The sequence below is a fragment of the Polyergus mexicanus genome, unplaced genomic scaffold (genome assembly GCF_030449975.1).
Source record: "Polyergus mexicanus isolate NDT 795.1 unplaced genomic scaffold, iyPolMexi1.0 SCAF_12, whole genome shotgun sequence".
NCBI lineage: Eukaryota > Metazoa > Arthropoda > Insecta > Hymenoptera > Formicidae > Polyergus > Polyergus mexicanus.
Window position 1 is genome coordinate 8,573,159 of NW_027223332.1, and position 22,216 is coordinate 8,595,374.

General features: G+C 32.6%; 1 protein-coding gene across 3 annotated transcripts; it reads right to left on the reverse strand.

The window, feature by feature from the left end:
- Positions 1–1,244: 1,244 nt before the first annotated feature.
- LOC138938265 (very long chain fatty acid elongase 4) lies at positions 1,245–21,689 on the reverse strand. 3 transcript variants are annotated; one of them, XM_070305116.1, is made up of 7 exons: positions 21,143–21,689; positions 4,731–4,812; positions 4,081–4,268; positions 3,866–3,946; positions 3,491–3,662; positions 2,947–3,224; positions 1,245–2,874 (listed from the first exon to the last, which is right to left on the reverse strand). In XM_070305116.1, the coding sequence occupies exons 2-7, from the start codon at positions 4,807–4,809 to the stop codon at positions 2,710–2,712; spliced, it is 963 nt and encodes a 320-aa protein (XP_070161217.1). In that variant the 5' UTR covers positions 4,810–4,812; positions 21,143–21,689; the 3' UTR covers positions 1,245–2,709. The 3 variants fall into 3 exon arrangements, with proteins under 3 accessions (XP_070161217.1, XP_070161219.1, XP_070161218.1); XM_070305118.1 differs by lacking the exon at positions 21,143–21,689 and adding an exon at positions 12,759–12,876; XM_070305117.1 differs by lacking the exon at positions 21,143–21,689 and adding an exon at positions 8,759–9,163.
- Positions 21,690–22,216: the final 527 nt, after the last annotated feature.

Here is a 22,216-nt window from a genome sequence, read left to right on the forward strand (position 1 = left end):
ATGTAAATATTTTCTCTTATTTATTTCTCTTATACAATAATAATTTTATTTTTTATTTTTAGATAAATTTATTTTATATATACTTTTCTGTCATAATCTTAAATAATTTAATTTGATATTAATAAATAATTTAGAATAAAATAAAAAATAATAACAAATATTCTTTCTATTTATCAATACTTTTTCTATTCTAAAATGAGGAAAAATCAAGTTTGTTTATGTTGTATTTGTGTAGAGCAAACATGGAAAAAATATTTATTTACATTTACGGGATAGATATATATTCATGAATACTTTGTCAATAATGTGTTTCACTTATTTCTCGCAGTTCGTTAATAACTTTCAATATGCAACGATATATTCAGAAATTCATGTAGTCGCAGCTGTTAACGAACTGCGAGAAATAGGTGAAACACATTATTGACAAAATACCTATGACCGTGTACCTATCCGTCGTGTAAATGTAAACAAACATTTTTTCGTCTGCTCTATAACAAATACAACGTTAAAATTCTCCTAAACCAATACCGTCCTCCACTTATTTTTACAAGGAATTACTCAGAAAAACCTTCCCTACAACATATTTAAGTAGCAATTAAATCGAAGGTATGATACGTTTTATGCAGTTTTACCATGCAAATATATTTATGGTATATTGTGACCGAATGTGAAGTCATCTGTACATGGTATTTCCCGTGTGAATTATTTCTACACGTAAATTATTATAAAATAAAATTTTATAAATGTCGTGTAAAATAACATTGGATTAATAAATAAGAAAAAAAACGATCGATAGAATTAAACATGTATTTCATTTCATTCGTATATCGAAAAATGTCTAATTATTTTCTCAACGCTTTTTTAGTATAACTATACTATATCATTATGTCATAAAAGATTATGTCATAAAGAGCTAATTGCATTTACTTGCCATTGTCTAACGCGATTTTACTAATTCCAGTACGATATACTGCTCGCTTTTTAAATTAGCGGAAGTTTCATCTTTTTTATATATATTGTATTGTATATTATGTGTACAATAAATATAATTGTATATATGTAAAGAAATTATTTCATTCAATCAGAAATACAAAGAAAAATGATTACATAATATTTAATGATTAAAAGTTAGATATTAATTAATGGAAAATTTTATATAGAAAGGTCGTAAATAAACGTGAATTGTAAATCATTAACGTAATGCATTTTTTTCCGTTTAAGCATTGCGCAGCAATGCCATTTTTATAACAATTGCATCATCAATTACATTATGTGAGTGTAATAACGAGATAAAATATATTAACAATAATATAATTATCTAAAAGAGATTGAGAGGAATATGTATATTAAAAGGAAACACACAATTCGCAAATAATAATGAACTATCGTCGCGAAATGATTATCTTGTAACTTATACCATACAAGGGCTAAGAGTTCCTATATCTGTAAATTCTTGGGATAAAAATATGAATCGCACTGTGGATGAGAGAAAACACGTCATGATATGAACATTTTCTCTGCTTGCTTTCTGCAAAATTTTCTTTCTGTTTCTCTTCCATTGTACAATTTTCATGCTGCTATCGTAATTCTCGCTGCGACAAAAACGCGTCATTTGCATATGTACACACCTGGATGACTCGTTGTAGAAAAATGTCCGTATAAAAATCTGCGTCTAACCGATGGATACATTGTTTTTGTTTAAAAATATACATCATTTAGAAACGAATAAGAAATTTATCGTTTATCCAAATGTGTTTAATTGTTTAATAAAAACGGTCGAACTTTCGTGCATCTCTCACAATCAGTTGAAAATTAATTACGTTATAGGCGCGCGTTTTTATTGTTAAAGTTTCTTAAACATTTATGCATACAAGACTCGTTCGTGATGTCGCTCGCGAAATTTAATTGAATCAGCATACGCTCAATATTTCGCATACATTTCATTGCAAACGTATCAGAAAATCGAGCGCGTTAACTTTCGAGTAGAGCCTCTTTTGTTCTCTTACAATAGATGCGACTTGAATTTTTCTTCCCGCGACGAACAAAACGAGAAAGAAAGAGACACCCTTTCATTAAAAGTTCTTTTGCCGTTAATAATTTTTTTTTTTTTTTCATCTGCCCATCCACAGATAATTACACCTTCCTCCGATCTGTTTATCTATTTCTTATCTTTCTTCCCGTTACTATTTGTTTCAAATAATCTTAGTTGTAGAGAAAGATTTCTTAAGCTTGTTTACTCTGGCTTTTAAAAGAAGATTAATTTTCTTTTGACCGTATTTTGATATTTACCCTATCGCGTTTCAGGCCTCCCCTCAATATGTATATAAGACCTATCGCGCTAATCACTACGTACTCAGTTCTAGTGCGCCTCCGGCATGTATGTATTCTTTAATATATACAATCATGCTGAGAAATCAGCGTTGTGTCGCGAATGTACAGTTGATTGAGCTGACAATAAGATGAAGGAGAAATCGCGTGTCGATAACTTTGGAATCACGTTGGCTCGCGAACACAAAATAGAAACCCCGTTTTTCTTTTCCACTTATTTTTTTTTGTTTCCTTCTTTTTTTTCTTACTTTATAAACTACCGTTGATACTGATCCTCGCCGACTACTAGCAGATTACTAACGTCCGTGACTATATTTTCTCTTATTGCGTGTCCCGAGCATCATGTATCGTCGGATTCTCGAGAGATTCTCAAAAGGAGGTTCACTGGGCCTTCCTCTTGGTCACCCCGTTCGTATAACCGTTCGCGTGTCCATTCGCGATTGTTCCGTTGCTGAATATTGCGTCAACAGTTAGTTGCATGTTCATAGATTTCCCCTTGGCGGCTTTTATCCTCTCCAGCCGCTTCTCCGCGTACGCTTGTTTACCCTGCAAACAAATATCATGAATCGATAATGATTCGTGCGCATCAGTTACGTCCGAAGTCCATCAAAGACTGACCTTTGCGATGTAAACTTTGGCATAGAAGTTCCCAAACAGAACGATGAAGGAGAGCATGTAGACGACGAGTGCGTACTGCATCCAAAGAGGAAAGTCACATCCCGATCGAATGCCGTTGATGCCCAGAATTAAAGCGGTCGTAAACTGGATTAGCTGGAGGATTGTCAAGTACTTCTTCCACCAGAGGTATTTGGCAACTGAGGGGCCTAACGCGGCAAGCCCGTAGTACGAGTACATCAGCACGTGGATGAAGCTGTTTACCATCGCTGGCAGAAAAGCTGAAGACACGCGTGAATGATAAGAGGAACATGATCGACTGACTCTCTTCTATTACGCGTAAACAAAGCGACCTTTTTAAATTCTAATATCATATAACTAAATTAAAAAAAAAAAAAAAAAGTCATGCAAGTCATCATTACTCGTTGATAATTATTATTCTGGTCGACGTTTGTTAGACAACTTTTAGTAGGTCACCGACCAAAAAATTATCCAACTATTATAATAAATTAATATTAATGGAGAGAAAAATATGCCAAATACTTACTAGATCCGCTTGGTACCCATTTGATACCGATCCACCACAACGAGAACATGGTGGAGTGATGATAAACGTGAAGGAAGCTCAACTGATTATCCTTCTTTCGCAAGATGAAAAAGAACGTATCGCAGAATTCAAGAAGCTTGCTAAAGTAGTACCACCAAACCGCGTGAGCAATCTGAATATAGAAATTATATCAATATTTCAGTATTTTTTTAATGGCTTCTTCTCGCGATCTCACATGTTTTTAAAGTTTTTCTATCGTTATTTATTTTAATAAAAAAAGGAAAGAACGAGACTTTTAAATAAAAAATTGTTCAAGCTAGCTTGAAATGTAAACAGGAAATTTTTCTTTTTCTGTTTCACCGAAATTTCTCTTACCTGAAGTTCATCAGGGCGCGTAATGTGCCTTATTGGCTGACACACATAACTGTATCGTAATCTCGTCGATCCTACGAATAACTGCAAATAACAAAGAGATATTGATGAAGAGACGGAAGCGCACTTTCCGCCAAGTGAAAGCGGAGATACATGGGAATAAATGAAACGATCCGCGATATTTTCTCATTACCCGAGGCAGGAAATGGTATACTCACTTGAATGGCAATATAAGCATTGAGACAGGCCATGGCGAGGTTGTAGGGCACCAGCGCCCATGTTAATTTAAAAGCTTTCCGCTTCTTCATGACCTTAGGACCCGCCCAAACAATGAGGAGGTATAACAGCGTGTATATTAATGTTGGTTGCGGCGAATCAACCAATAACCAACCTCTCGTCCTCTCGTCTGTAAAGCAAATTATAATAAAGATTTTGTGACATTTTTTTATATTTATTTAAAATATATAACTATGTATTCTTTAAATATTTATTTATAACATAACAATATCTAGTAGAAAAAAATTTTATATAATATATATTTATATGACCTAATTTTTTATATAATAATTTTTTTTTTTTTTTTTTTTTTAGCTAATATCTCTACATTTAGAATCTTTATAAAATTAGACTACAGATATGATTTATATAATATAATTAAATATATATATATATATAATATAAATATATTAATACACACATAAGTGTGTCAATAATATATAATCAAAAATTAGCTTTTTTAATTTTTATGAATTTATCAAAAAATCATGTAATTAATTAAATACACCTACATACGGCACAATGTTGCGGAAAGAGACAAAAACGAATATTACAATTCAAATGGCGTAAAAAGCAATTTCTGTAAAATTACCTGCGAGGGACAGGGTCCAGAGGTAGTAGTCGTATGCATCGCTAATGAGTTGTGCTGTCGAATTAATGAAGCTCGCCATCGCCTGCAACACGGAAAGGATTTGTCGTCACCCTCGAATCCCCGTAACCGTCTTGAATGAACTTGCATTTACGGCTTACACATGGGGGATAATTGCCGTGTCGGGTCACATTCTCGGCTTTAATCGTACACTGTGTCGAGAAGCGACAGGTCGCCCCGCAGGTTCACAGCGGCCAATAATAATTTTAATAGAATAACCGCTTTCTATTGTCGTATATCTCATTTTTCAGTACCACCTTGACCGAATACCGCGTCTTTAAGCTTAGGCGCAAGGTATCGGAGCAAGACCGTCATTCGCTCATCGGCGAAACCACTAGTTTTACGGCGCCAAGTACTTTATACAAATTTACAACAAGGTAAATCTTAATTGACATAGCGAAATCAGCGACATTGAGCGCTCACGAAATACGTGCGTCTCGTAAAGAGAAAGAGAGAGAGAGAGAGAGAGAGGGAGAATAATTGGCATTTTAAATACGAGTATAATAAATAAATATTAATTTTAATCATTTAATTATTTTTCAATTATTCTTCTTATTTTTTCTATATATATTGACAGAATTTATACAAGAAAATAAAAACATATATATGAGTATATTTTATATATAATTATATATATATATATATATATATATATATATATATATATATATATATTTATATTTAATTATATATGAATTTTTTTTCTTTCCGGGTGTGTGAATAAAATATTTAACATAAGATATTATAAGACACTTGACAGTGACATATTCGTATCGTATTAATATCGATCGATTGAAGGGAACTTGCGATACGTATATGCGTCTATTAGCGCGTAATTAATCCTTAATAGCAATTTCCTCGATGCACATTATCCGGTCGTTCACTGCGCCGTTCGCATAGTAGAACATAACTTTCACGCTCCGAAGAAAACTATTACCACTATCTCCCTAACTCGCTATAAACATGTCCCGATGAACATTTCTCTTCTTTAAGCGACTTGTTGTCAAATCGATCATCCATCAACCAACACACACACATATCTTTCGAGGAAAGTTACTTTCATTGAGGGAGCGAATTCGCGTATTGAACTTTCGGCACAAGCGCGAGTTATTATGTCAACGAAGATTCATGTCGCGATTCGTACACGCAAAATCTTATTCTTTTGCAATTGCAAAGATGGGGATCTATCGTTTCAAAGAGAAATGAAATATTTCACAAAAATATATCACACAGAAATATCTGGAATTTTAAGACTTCAGATTTGATGGCATATGTAATAAACAGATTGTTATAACATATATTCTATCATGCATTAAGCAATAATCATAATAATATCACACAGTCAGCAAATACATCACATATTATATAATCGTCTACGTACACGTATATTGTGATATGCGTTTCAAATCGAAATTTTTTTTTGAAAGAAAATCGAACAAGTTTGGTTCTAGGATCAAATCAAACATTAAAATGTTTTAATATTAAAGCAATAAATAGAAAATTTTACCTATACAACTTAACCCACCCCTTTATTTATCAATTTTAATTATCTAACATTAGTTATTAATTATTAATGTTAATTATTTTAAAAAATTATATTTTCTTTACATTCAAAATTTGATTATACGTATTCCTTTATATATGTATGTATATATACATATCTCTTTCTTTTTAAAAATTAAGCCAGCTACTATATTCACAAGAAGAAGAATAAATAATAATAATTAAGATCACGCACAAACTTTCAAAATTCTCTTGGATAACAGGTGGTTAGAAAAAAAATATATATATAAAAGTTTGTTAAAGTCGAATAAGAGGAAAAATAAATTTTTATTAAAATTCCAGATGTTTAAATCGTTAATAATTCATGCTTGTCATGTCGCTCATTATCGCGAATTGATTCAGCAAATTATATTAACAATATATAAATAAGCTACATATATATATATATATATATATATATATATATATATATATATATATATTTCAAACAAAGAAATCATCACATTGACATTTAATTCTCTCAGACGGAAGCAATTAGCATTGTATAAAAATAAGCTCGCGTCGTACGCAGCGAAAAAACGTGATTAATCATTTCATATGATCGGTTTAAGTGTAAATTATGATTAATGTCAACTTTAAAATCTAATACGGCCATTGAGCACCATATGATACGTGACAGTGTAAAAACGAACTACGCTTTCGTTACGACACGATATGGACAGAGAGAAGCGCAAATGAGAGAAATCTATGAATTTTAAAATGCATTCTGCTTTTAATTAAGTTGCGTCCCGCACGTAATGAAAGCGATCGCGCCGCGAAGCATGCGCACGATAATAAAATACGACAGGAATTAAGATAATATAATTACGTAAAATTCACAAGCAAAAAAATTCAAATTGTAACAAGCTTGTAAAAAGACTTTTTCTTTTAATCTCTTTTTAGAAAGAAAGAGAGGGAGAGAGAGAAGAAAGAAAGAGAGAGAAAGGGAAAGAGAGAGAGAGAGAGAGATTACAGATATTACATTACTAATTAATATTTCAAGTGCAAAAATTCTTGCTAAATTTTTGTTTTTGGTATACACGTTTTAATATATTTTTTATATATTGCAAAAATAACGTGTACAATAATAAGCTTGAGCTTTTAGCTACGCAAACTTGATATTATAAGAAATATATCTCAAACATAGATATATATTTTCCGATATAGTTATACTGACATATTTGCTTTCAATCGTTTGCATAATTATGTGATCGCATTCGCTAAGCGAAATTTAAATATCCTGTATCAATGCATGCTTATCTGAAATTTTCACGAATCAACAAGTGAATTTCGCTGACAATCGCGCATTTCCAAATGGCGTACCGCGATATTGTACCTTGAATTATAAGTAGGTCATTAGCCGTCATCAAAATCTATTTTCTTTTTTTATCGTCACACAAGAAAAAAAATGCTGTTGCTTCAATTAAAGTCGACGTCACGGACTGCCACGAATATATATAGTTCATTCAATGATATTTTTGTTGGACCAAACATCTGTATTATTAAAACAATTATCTGATGAATATCAGATAGTTGTACAAGCAACAGCATTTTTTTTCTGTGCACACGCACGATTCCGTTTCTCGATCTTCGGCGACGGAGAAGCTTTAATCGCGCTGAATATTTCTGTTGAATCTCTTATAGGTAGAAAAATCACCTTACCCGAAAATCGCTATATCGCGTGATGTAATGGACAATTTTATGACAGAAATTTAAAAAAAAAAAAAATCTTGTTTTCATTATTTCCAATTATATTATAAATATTCCATTAATAATTAATACTTCAAGCGCAGAAATCCTTGTTCAAATTTTTTTCTTTTTGCATACATTTTAATATATTTTTTAAACATATTAAATATTTTTTTTATAATTGTATTTATAATTACTTTAAAATTGCACTATTACGTGGTGCAAGATAACAATTTATGCCAATATTAAAGTATTTGTGATATTCGCTATACTGATAAAAAACGCCTTTAGAAACTCGATGAAGAAGAGATTCTTGCCGTATCGCAAAGTTGCCAATTCTATCAAAGAGTCACTTAGACTTGGGATTTTTTTCTCGAAGATCAGAAGAGACTATCTTACCTATGATATGCATGGTTCTTTAGTTAAGAGTACCTTTTCTTTGCATACATTTTAATATATTTTTTAAACAAATTAAATATTTTTTTTATAATTGTATTTATAATTACTTTAAAATTGCACTATTACGTGGTACAAGATAACAATTTATGCCAATATTAAAGTATTTGTGATATTCGCTATACTGATAAAAAACGCCTTTAGAAACTCGATGAAGAAGAGATTCTTGCCGTATCGCAAAGTTGCCAATTCTATCAAACAGTCACTTAGACTTGGGATTTTTTCTCGAAGATCAGAAGAGACTATCTTACCTATGATATGTATGGTTCTTTAGTTAGGAATACCTTAAAGACAAGTGTTCGGATCCCTGTTCTTCTACAACGGGAGCGAAATTGGCGTTCCGGGATATCGTTCCAGGAATATCGATGATTAACCGCACCCGCGACTTTTACGTTAAAATAACATGGCACGACGACCGTGCGCTTCAGAGGACGACACCGCGCGAGGTGTTCGCCGAAAAGTGCTTATCCTCCTCTCCTTTCACGAAAGCCGAAGGAACCGTGGCACGTCGTGGTCGCTCGACAAAGTGGCAGCGCCGTTTACCAGCTTAGCTGGTCTACTTTATAACTTTGGTGCCATCCGCGTCACCGAAAGGTTCTGGTGGTGGGTCGTCCGACACGTCGGAGGTGGTATTCGCGCCCGCGACGTAAACGAGGCCAAAACTACGATCACGTGGTGGGTATCAATCGTGGGGATAGATCGACCAAGATCGGTCAAGGCGAGGATCCCCGCGATCGTGGCGTATCCCACCCTCTGGCCATCACTGTCTGGCCCCTCTTCGCGCGGAAACGAACCCGCGAGCGGAGACAACAGGTATTCACGCGCTGCCTTTGGCTCTGCGATTTCTACTTCCGCTCGCGGATTGATAAGCTTCAATCGTGTGAGATTGAAACGTCCAATTTTATGTACGTAAAATTGGATTAGGCTTCTCGAAATATTAGTGGAAGATAAGTAAGAGGTAAAATGTCAGGGTAGGCTGAACAGACATTCTAATTCTCACCTTTCCAACGCCGTTGTTTTACTGAATTTTTATATTTATCTTGTGTGTGATTTCATATATTCCTATACAATTCGAGGAAGCTTTACTGTATTTATGCTATCTTCATCGCTAAAAACAAGATTGCGTTGCAAAGTTAAAACGTTTTCTGACACGAGGATCCTGAACCGCAAAAACGCTACGAGAAGACTTACGTAGCGGACATGCTGCGCGAAAATTGCGCTTTAACGAACATTACGATTTAATACGTCCAAACATTGTTAAACAATAAAAACATAATTCAATCAGAGTAAAAAAAAAAAAAAAGAAATTAGAGTAACAAAAATTCATGATTTTAAATAATATCGGTTCGTCTCACCAATGTTTGTTGTTTGTCAAAATAAGCATGTTGATTTAACACAATCAAGTTGTCCTCGTAACAATCTTCTTAAAATATAATTTCGTAATTAGAAATTTTTATTTTTTGCAATTATGTCGCGCACAACCGATCGCTGATACGCGAAATTTGGCGATTTATATGTTAGATACGGGGAACGGGTGTGTGTACAACGTCGGAAGTATTCCTCGCGAATGAAAATGTGTCAGGATAATCCATCTCGTTCCGGACCATCCCACCATATATGTATAGATACCACTTGCTACACGCTGAGTCGCCGATGTAGCCTCGTTTTCCAAGCGAGAGTCGCGAGAGTCCGCTACGTCTTCTCATAGCGTTTTTGCGGTTCAGGATCCTCGTGTCAGAAAAGTGGGCCCTGGAGCATCGTCCGGGCAAGGACGAACAACCGCAACGAGTACAAAGATTCCCTTTCGTTAACTGTAGAATATTAATTTAGCAGGTTTCTCAAACGATACGTAAAATCGATGCATGTACGCATGTTTTAAACATATATATATATATATATATCTTAGAAATATGAAGATATCAAATATGTTAAGTAAAACAATGGGCGCATTTAACGGACTCAACAGTTGGATAGCAATCGAACGTAATCGGTTTTTAAAATCAACAAATTTTTAAAATCAACGAATCAATGTTGAGTGTTGATAAGACGATACTCGATTATTGAGTCCACAGAATGCGCCGAATCACGACATATGTAAAAACAAAAAAACTGCTTAAAATTATCGTATGAAAATTACGGGCTCTATGACCCAAAGAGTTAATTTTATACGCTTAATTGATCTCAATGTCACAGCATAAATATATCAAGTAAAGGAACAATACTATAGAAGATCAAACGTATGATTATGCACGTAATGATTATGCATTAAATTTAGGAAATAATGTAATATGAATATAAATTAGATATAATATATTTATATAAAAAGAAAAAAATCTCAAATCTCAAATCTCTATATCATGCAATCTAAGAATACATAAAAATATAGAACACGTATATATATTTATTTTATAATATAATAAATGTGAAGAGAGATAATCTATCTCATAAAGTTTTTTTCTTCTATAAAATATCTTCTAGTTTTAATCTCTATTTATTTCAAAGAGTTCTCTGTATTTTAGGTAGACTACTCTATATGCAATATAAAATACATGCTATAAAATGTATGCAAAACTTGATGACAAAGAGTCTAACTTTTTTAGAGTAAGAAAAATAGTTTTTCTCTAATTTTTTTTTTTTTTTTTTTTAATGATTTTAGCAATCGTGTGAGAAGAAAAACGGCGATTGTAGAGAAAGCAAAGTGGAAAAGATAAAACCAAGTCAACGATAATTCAATGAATCGAAACAGGTCAATGGACCGCTCGACGACTGTGTGTAGCACGGTTCCAAAATCCAAATAACTTAGTCCACGCGAAGCGAGGCGCGTTTATCGGCTCTGTTTTACCTTTCACCTAATCACAATTTTTATATAATTATGTACTTAAATAGACCGGGGCTCGTACGTGTCTATACCAATTCATATAGATTTCACACCGACATTTATAGTAAAAACAATCTCGTAAAAAAATTAAAAAAAAAAAGATAGCCAGATCTGTTCTCTGTCTCCGATAATCGATTTATGTCAGCCAATCGAGCTTCGAAAAAAGATTTGTGGAAAATAAAATTATTACCTATCAAGATTTTCGTGTACATGTCCATTCCCAAATTTTTCTCCTATTTCTGATCTCAATTTTTAATGTAACGTCTATTTTGATACTTCAAGCAGTCAAATTACTTTCTCTTGAAATTGTTTAATCTATAGTTTTGTCGAAAGCTTCTTTTTTTAAATATCTGAATAAAGAAACTGTTCGTTTTTTATTGCTTATTTAAAGTACAAAGTAGAAATTCAATTTTTTTATAAATTAATCGAAATTCTTTAGAATCTATTAATGTATCTAAAAATAGTAGGAAATGTATATTTTAACTCGGCATGTATATTTTAACTCGGCATGAAGAACGGAAAGGGTAATAGAGTTTTATATTTGATACACAATGTTGACTTTATTTTCTGCTCTGGCATTTATACATTTGATTTCCATTAAGCGGATTTCCCCCGTAAACGATTATCACGCATTTATAAAATAAAATAACTATACGGTTATTTTCCATTACATTCTTCAGTATTTCTCTTGATTTGAATGTGTGTGCGTGTGTGCGCGCGAATTCTTTAAATAAAGTTACTGCGTGACTTTAGCAAGCAGATTTATTCAGACAAAGTCAATGATATTTGCTGACATTTTATATAAAATTAAATTTTAGCCGATCAAATTGTACTTACATTTCGCATACTTTGATTGCATCTTTGATTGCAGCTTGATTGCATAACTAATATGCCAAGTTAGCAATATGTGTGTCACATATCCAATGTCATAAATGTGCGAAAACGTTTTAAATATTTATTGTTTTCAACTCTTGCTGTAATATCAAAAAATCACTCATGTGTCTTTTGAAATAAAAAAAAAACAGCCAAGAAACTTTTTAATGACAATAAACAAATTCTCAGATATAATATAAAAGAGCAATTGTTATATCACCCTTTTGCTGAAATTTAACACAAATCAATATTTTAAATGAATTAAAAAAAAAAAGCTTTGTTTATATAGATAATATATTTTAATACTTTGGATAAAATAGTTATCCGCTACGTTATTAATTTATACGCGCGACGCGTCAGGATGTTTAATGTTTTAATAACAGGATTCAAAATCGAGAAATCAGTGTCCCAATCTCTGAATATCCCCATATTGTGAGCTTGAAGCCGGTCGGCGATTCACGTGCCTCGCGAACCGGTGAAAAAAAAAGGTGCAAAACGAAACCCGTTGTACGTGTAATATCTCGGCCGCTTACGTTAGTGGGCCGATGGGAGTCCGGAACAGCTTCGGCAGATGAGACACATTGGAAGCTGGGTTACTGGGTACCGACAACATGGTATCATCGCATCAAGTCAAACAGGTATTGAATTGCCCTTTTCGTTAAGCCCGAGCTAAAAACGAACCAAAGATGACAACGAGAGAATTATCTGGAACCGTGTTATTGAGAGAAAAAGCAAACGATATTTATGATTAACGTCAATGAGAATCTCTGTAATTGATTAATTTAAAAATGTATAGATTCAAATACTTGATTAAAATACATTTATCCGTTAAATAAATGTAGTATTTATGGATAACAAGCACGCAATGAGTAACAATTAAGAAATTAGAAAAAATTTATTGTATCTCTCTTAAATTTTAATGTTTGTGTATTATTATTTATTCTCTTATTTATTTTGTTAATTTATTAATATTTTATAATGTATGTCATAAAAAAGATATATATATATATATATACATATATTTATTTTTTAATTTTTATCTTTTAGATAATGAAAATTTATTTTGCAAGAGACTACTAAAGGCTATATAGGTAGATGTTGAAAACACAAAAGGATATTATATATATTTTATAAATGTTGAATAAAAAAGCACTAAATCAATTTTGATTTCAAACTATTCTATGTAAAATACTGTTCTCTTTCTTTAACATATTAACACCTAAATATTAAATGCGCAATACAAAACAGAAAGTGTACATATATATATATACGCTTGTGAAAGAAATCTGGCTAATTTACCCCCCGAAGCGAACTTTCATTTGAGCATTTTTTGATTGGCTCTTCGCCAATCGGATTGACCGGATCCTTGCGGAGTAAAACAAGTTTGCAAAGGGCACTCTTTTGTAAGAGATGTTCTTATTATCATCTTTTGATAAGGTAATGACATAATTAAACGAAAGCACAACGCCTAGAAAATCGTCTTTTACTTTTTCATTATCGTAATTTTACAGTCGCTAATTTATAAAGTGAATCTCCGCGGATGACGTCAACAAGATAAATCAGACGTCATTTTTTTTTTTACAGTATAAAATGAGGCAAGTTTTCCTCGCATGCCACATTTGCGTTTAATAAAATAAAATACATCATAAAGTCTTTTTCTCATATTACATAAAAAATTCTATTAATTAATATTAATATAATACTCATTATATTTATATATGTATTAATTAGTATTAATATAATACTCATTATATTTATATACATGTATATAAATATAATGAGTACTTTTAATTACGTAATAAATCTCTGGAAGATCTAATTATCTATGAAATGAAAAAAACATATCTTTGTTCAAAAGAACGTAAAATATTTTTAAATATTTATCATATAGTTTGTATAGGGAAGTTGAAGATTAATCTATAGAGCACTAAGACAGGATATCAAACACAATTTACAGTGATACGGTATTTTTGCTTCAATAAAATTTTCGACGCTTCTAAAGCGAAAGAGTCCGTTTTTTTTTTTCGACCAAGCATTTCATAAGTTTAAAAGTGTCACACCTTGGCCGTCGAATACCAGACAATGTCGTCACGATAACGAGAAGTTTTGTACCATATTTTAATATTGTTATCGATAACACATCGTATCATTTGCTTAGTATACCTTCTTTGTCCGCGAAAATTTGTAAGCATCAACATTATCACGGCAAACATTTAGTCATAGAAATAGAAACTAACACTATCGCTTATGTATAGGGAGGGGGGGAGGGGGAGGGAGAGGACTGGAGAAGAGGAAGATCCAAGTCTAATACACGCATTTGAAAAGGTAACGGGAAACCATTTATAAGAATCTTAAATCATTCGATGGCGATGTATTTAACAAGCAACGACCTACTTATTTATACAAAAGTAATATCGATTATTTCTTTATTATTGACTTAATGATACATTATTACCCTGATTTTTATTTCCGTTAATTACTCTTATTACCATAATAATATTATGTGTGATAGAAACAAAATTACCTATTTTTTGCTCGACGAAGAAATTGCCGAGGTATAAAACTGTTTTTCGAGAGAGTTATGCGCAGAGTTTGCGTTTTTTTTTTTTTTTCATTTTACATGTCCAGAGGATCTCCACTTAGGACATATTATACGCGAAGCGCTCCTTCACACCTCACGAGCCGCGACTTTTCTCCAAATCATCTTACTAGACGAACGTGTCGCGTCTTCATGAATAACAAGCAGAACATCTCTTTTAAGCTGAAAAAAACGCAGAATGCCATATGTCGCACGACCTCATTTGTCGCTTTGCATGATTGATCGCGGCAATAATCTTTACACGCGCTCTCTACCTTATATAGCTGGGTGAATAATAGCGATTAGAAAAACGAGAGATTAGAATCATTTACCTCAGTGCGTCCCTGCCACTTCCAGCAATTATCGCGAGTAACGCGATACAATTTCAAAGCTCATTATGATAATGAGCACCCACGAGACGCGATTGTGTGTGTGAAAATGCGTTCATTTTATTGGCCGTGCGATAGAAAAAAAAAAGTAAAAAATTTCTGTAGCGTTCGGGAAGACGTAATTGACAATGAGTACTGAATAATTGAATTTTTAGCAGTCTATAAATGATTCAAATACATAAATAATATTAGCGTCATATATTTTTCTTATGTGACACATTTTATATGTGAAAAGAAAAATTCAATGATAACGGAGAGAAAAATATGAAACCAAGAAACTCTGAATTATTTATTATTTTTATCAATAATTAAGCACTGATATATATGTTAAAGTCTTATAGAAAAACACACGCTTGCAATCAAAATGTTGTAATAAAAAACAATCGATTCCAATCAATTTATGAGAACATTTGATCGTAATTCGATCGAATTGCTTACCGCTCACGTTTTATCGCTTACGTGTTGATTTACCTTGTATATACGCAGCGAAACAAAATAAACTCGACGAATACATCATAGAGATTTTAATGTCATATATTTTCCGGGAAAATGATAACTGACACACTTCGGCTTTGGCACGGAAGTGTATGAAACGTTGCTTAAAGACAAATTTAAAAGAAATAATATTTGGTGTCTTTTTAAATATTTGTCGGCCTTTGTATATCTTCTGAGAACTCATCACACATTAAATGTCAATATACCTTAGACTTGTAAGATTCAAATCCTTGTTGTAATTCAAATCACGTAATTTCCTGCAGATAAAATGTAATGCATGAATTTCGAAAAAATATGCGATGAAATCTTACGTTACGATCAGAATTATATTTTGCATTTTCAATAGATATTGCATTGTGTATAGACGGAGAAAAAAATGTATAATAGTTTATCATATACACAATTCAATTAAATATTTTTTTAGCATTTGTAAAATAGCTGATACTGTGTGATCTACAAGAAAAAAAAAATTGAAAAAACGATTAATGTTAGTCAACATTGGTAAAACCGATTATAGATCTACTCAATATTTACTATTGAGAAATGATCATAAACAGCTGCAACTTAAGCAATGTGTGACTCGAAGACGTCATAAAAGTGTCTAATAGACAAAGCAGGCATCGTTCAAACTTCAATACGTTTAAGAAAGACTGGAAATAATCGATATATATTATCTTGCTTTACAAGAGAGCACTTTTTCGAAATTTTACTTTCTTTAGAATTGATTTAAAAATTACAAGAGACAAATATAAATGTAAAATTACATGTAACAAATTTTCAAACCCACGATTATACTACGTGTTTATTTTTTCGATTTATTCCTATTCGAAGAAATTTTTTGAAATAAAAATAATTATCCGAATTATCAAATTTTTACCCGCGCAAATTTAATATCGTCCATGATACAAGAAATTCGATCACTACGATCATAATGAGTGAAACTGCTTTCAAATAGTGTGTTCTTACGGTAAGCAGTTAATGTCTGGTTGAAACGAAGGGAAAAGTTGTTTGATAGAGAGTGCTTGCATTTCCTTTCTCCTGTATCAAATAGCGAGGATTGTATCTTTATCGTAATTATTGGCTCTAAGACAAGAGTCTAGAGTAATCTCTTTAAAATACAATATAATTCCTAAAGTATATAATGCATCGAGATGTCTCAACACTTTCTATCTTCGATATTTTATAAAATGAAGATTGATATGTATACGAATATGTCGTTTCAAGATCATATAATGCTTATTTAAGTATTAATAATATCATATATACAGTATATATAAATTTCCATATATAAATTTTTTCCAATTTTAGAGATATTAATAATATACGTTTATTAAGTTGTAAAGAGCGTGCAATTTCTACAACAGCACATGAAGAGTGAAATAAGAAATATGGAAATTGAATCTATGGATACTCTCACATCGCAAAACACATACCGTTCGAGATCGAAGAGAGACATATACAGGATAGGCCATTCTAATGTATCCGCTGAAATATCTTAAAATCTATAAGTTTAAGACAAAAATGTTTTAGACAAAAGTTATATGGTTCAGAGGGGGGACACGTGATGAAAATATGGACTTGACCTTGAGTGATCTTTTCAAGACCAAATCAATGTGATCGATGTTTTCTTAAATGGAACCTCCCATTTTTTATTGCATATTCTTATAGCTTATCTCGAGAGCTTTTCAAAACACTATAATAAAGTATTTTTTCATTAAGTACTTTTAGAGTTATTTTATATTTTAATCTGACATATTTTGATATAAAAAATAAAAAAGGCAATATTGATCAAAGAAAAAATTTTATTCTATATGAAATAATAATAATTTTTAAAAATAATAATAACACACGTTTTTTTAAAGGATATGCAATTTTTCCAGGACATTCATAGAGTACGAGAAGTGAAATACTGTATATGAAAATTAAAATATTACGTATACACATGAATAATCTAACATCGCGAAGCATGCATCGTTCGAAATTGAAGAGAGGTAATATTGATCTGATGATCAGTTTCACCGCTAGTTTCATATACACATATATATTCGTGCCATATTTGAAGTTATTAAGTTTCGCTTTCTATGTAAACCGCAGATACCGTAATATGCGCGATATCCGCGGGCTCCGGATCTCACTCTCTTCGACCCTCTAGCCCGGCAAATAGATGCAATTATCCAAATCGCTGATAACAGTGCGACAGCCGCGAAGACGGCCAAAAAAAAAAAAAAAAGAAACAAAATTAAATCGATACAATTGATAGGGTGAAAGCGATTGATTTTTATTGGATTCTCTATATAATCGACCGTTTTTTTTTTTTTTTGCCAATCGAGAATATTAATGACGAAAACGACTTTTCAGAAAGAAGTTCGTAATTTATGTTATGGCCGCTCATATGTTCCCTCCATTGTTTAGAAGAAGTTATAACATGATCGATATATATGTTATTTTGCTTCGCAGAAACACCGTCGTAATTTAAAATCCATTGACTTTTGGATAGAAATTCTCTTTTTTCCACGAGTTGAAAAAATGGCAATAAATTAATTATAATACAGTAAATAATGTAATAAAATAATAACATATAAATAAAATAATATAATAAACGTAATAATATGTTAATAATAAATATAATATAATAATAATAATAATAATAATAATAATAAAATATAATATAATGAAGATATTAATTATATTTGAAATAATAAATATCTTATTTATATCTTATTTTAAATGCCTAAACTATTTTCTATTTACCGCGGAATCTATTAAAGAAAGAATCTCCAGAGCTCTATCCGCAAATTTAAAAATCGCATTATTCAGAGGCGTTTGGTGTCTAAAATTTTAACGCGGTCTTTGTCTGTATAATTGTAAGTAACATTAGCATGATCAACGACTGATTAATCGCTTCGCAAGGAAAAAGGTCCTTTGAAGAAGAAAATCGTGTGTGTCAAGTTTCGATTCAGCGATATACGTAAGACGGCAAACCGGTTAGAGGCTGGCGCACTTTCTTCGATACGTCTATAACGCGTTGGCCATGATCACCTCACTTTCGAGGTCAATGTCTAGACTCGATGCATACGCCTGTGATGCGACTGACTCGTTTTGCATCGGCGCAACTTTCTTTGATCGAAGTACAAAATGTCAGTCGCGCGGCTGACATTTTGACACAAGCGTGACTTTTCTTATTTCTCAACCCAATATGATATTTACTCGAATATAACGTGTTTGTCGAAAAGTTTCGGTTTCGTTAAAGCTTCCAATAATTCGGCGATTTTGTTATTTATACATTATTTTACATTATTTAACATAGAATTAAAAATTGTTTATAGAAAAGTAAGTACATATTAAGTATATGATTTAACTATCATCTTTTCGAGAGATTGTTTATTTTTTTTTTTAACTAAAAATATATAAAACTTATTTATTAAATAAAATAAATAAATTTATAGAGAAAGTTTTTTTTCTTTATATAATATTGTCATTTTTTATACGTTGTCGATGTCATTATAAATTGCACATTCTTATTGATTTAAAAACTTATGTTAAAATATTACTGAGATAAAAAAAAAATTATACATAATTTTATATATATATATATAATTCAATATATAAATCTTTATATAGTATTTTAATTTGAGTATCTCACTTTTCGTACTCTGTCAATGTCCTAGACATCATATTATTACTATTTCTAGAATTATAGAAAATTTATGTTTACAATAAAAATTAATTTATCTATTCATTCCCTGATATTTTTATTACAATAAAAAAAAATGATATTTATTATGCGAGGTCATAAAGAAAAGATAAAATTATGGACTTGACATAAATGGATATCGAGAATATAGAGAAATGGCAAATTCTTCGATCGTAAAAGCATCAATCTCGCGCATTCTTCACGTATTCGTAATATATATTCTTCATCATCATATTTTTCTCTCGCGATCGCGATGATTTCTCCGCCACACGCACCGACGCGACGTCCGGTAGATCTGGCAAGGAAGAAGCACACAGCGAAAGTAACATTTCCTTGGAGGTAGCATTGATACGGGGAATGCGATTGATATAAAAAACAGTGACGTTAATAGCGTAATATTCGCCCCTTTGAGGGATTCCTTCAACGAAAGCGCCCGCACTTGATATGAGAGTGTCTTTTCCTCAAATTAGAAAAAAAATTCTATCTTCTTAAAGCTTTAATTACACATTTAAAATTACGTTTTTGCGAGGCGTCGAGTTTACCGGTCGAATAGCGATCATTATGCACGGATGGACGCAAGTCGCTCTTTAATCTAACTGAACTGCTTGAGTTATTGTGATGATTTCTACTGTCGCATGTCACATGACTAAGTACGCGTTTGACCGCATTTGAATATTTCGTGTCATCTCATTAAGACAAACCGTCGTCAAATGACGATGGCAGTTCAAATTCCACGCGCTCTCGAATAGCATATTAAATAAGAAAATTGTTTATACGAATTACCGAATGTGCCTCAATCGAATGCGACTTACAATTCCTTTGTTCAAAATTGTCGATCATCGCGACGTAGAATACGCGTTTTACGCATGATTATTGATTGATTGTATTACCGGTTATATTATATTTTTATTTTATTTCACTTGCACAGTTTACGATTTTAGATATGATATAATATGCGTAATGACGCGATTAAAACTCGAGGCTATTTTGTTTAAATATTCCGGGGATGCGTCGATTAAGCAAATTTGCAGCCTGCAGTCGTGTAAGTCGATGACCGAGATATTAAAAGTAAGACGCATGAACAAATGATGAAAGGGGCTACAAGTTGGTCGATAGAGCGTAAACTACAGACGACGACGACGAGCCATTCGCGGACAAGTGACAAGTGACAGGTGTGTACGTAGAGGCTTTATATGCAATTACGGTTGAGTGACCGCGTGAAAATTTTCATGTCAAAATTCAATTAACATTCAAATTGAACGCGAATTTAATTAACATACGAGATGCGATGCATCTGTATAATGTAACGAGAGAATCATGCGTTTTCGTTAATTTCGTGTAAGCTTTCCCCAGAGTTACGAACGAATAATAATTTATCTTGAATGAATATCAGTAACAGTCTTTCGCAAGGGTTAAAATATAAATCTGACCCCTCCCCGTAATTTGCGTCAATCACTCTTGCAGAATTAAAAATTTTACCAGAACCTTGTGCAAAGATATAAAGCAATTTTTTTTTTCCTCTAATTCTTTTATGATACAATTTGTATTAGGCACAAGATTGATACGCTATTAAATTCATATAAGTAAAAAGCATTAAAAAATGCATACAATAAAAAAATTTATTTTAGAAAATCCCAAAAAATCTTTAAAATATTCTCTTTGCCTCTCTGAAATTTTGAATAAAAATACATGGGGGAGCAGGAAATTTTTTTTACACAATATGTATAAACATCCTGTGTAATCATACGATAATCGACATACCTTTTACGTAAAATTAACAAACTCTTGGCGAATATATTACACTGATAAACCGGTTTCCGGCGAATCAGCGATCTTTTATCCAAGAGTATCGTTGCTCTCCGCTGATTTCTCCAACGAGTGATCCACGAGTGATCCGAAGGTCGGTCACGCGCGACCCTCCGTTTCGAAGCGATAATCCTCGTCGACGAGGATGCAACCGCTGCAATTGCAACGGTACGAGAATCTCCTATTAATTCGCAACTCTCTCATTCGAAAAGGTCAATCTACATAACTGCACAGCGCCAACTCGCCGCAGGTCTCGACCGAACAATCTCAGGTGTAGCACGTCGTTCAACGTTCACCGTCACCCATCGTCAAACATCACTCGCGGACGGATCTCGACCGACAGCGATCCTCGATAAACCCGCGGAATTGAGAGTAACGCGACACGTATCGTTTTGTAATAATTAGCTTTCACACACGCGACATCGCGCTTCTTTCATCGCCGAGAAAAACACGACGGAGCAATGTTCTACTCCTGGCCTTTTCTCCGATCGCCGAGGGTGCAGGCGCCGGCCGGCTGCCATCATAGAAATCAATACAACCCTTAAGGGGAGCTTACACCGTGTATACGTGTATATATACGATCTGGGATTTCGGGACAATTCATCGCGCGTTGAATCGAGAATCGATTGGATACGCAAACGAGAATCGTGTCTCATATAATTTTAGCGTTTCTCATCGTCGGATAAATATACAAGGATCACTTTCGCGCGTCAAAAATCGAATTTGATATTACGTATATCATTTTCTACCGATCGTCAATTGTGTAAACCCGGTCATCGATCACATAACTATATCAGTAATTGCCGTCCATCTCTTTTCACTTTTTATCTTTACAAAGCTCATGTCGATCTGCATGTCGAATTAAATCTCTTTCTCTCACGAGATAAGTCAGGTGTTAAAATTGGAATAATCGAACGTTGTAAGTGAATAACGGGGACAATGTTTGAAAAAAATATGGATATGCATGACGGCTTTCTAGAAAATTATTTTCCCACATTTAACAACGACGGTTGATCCGAATCAATATTT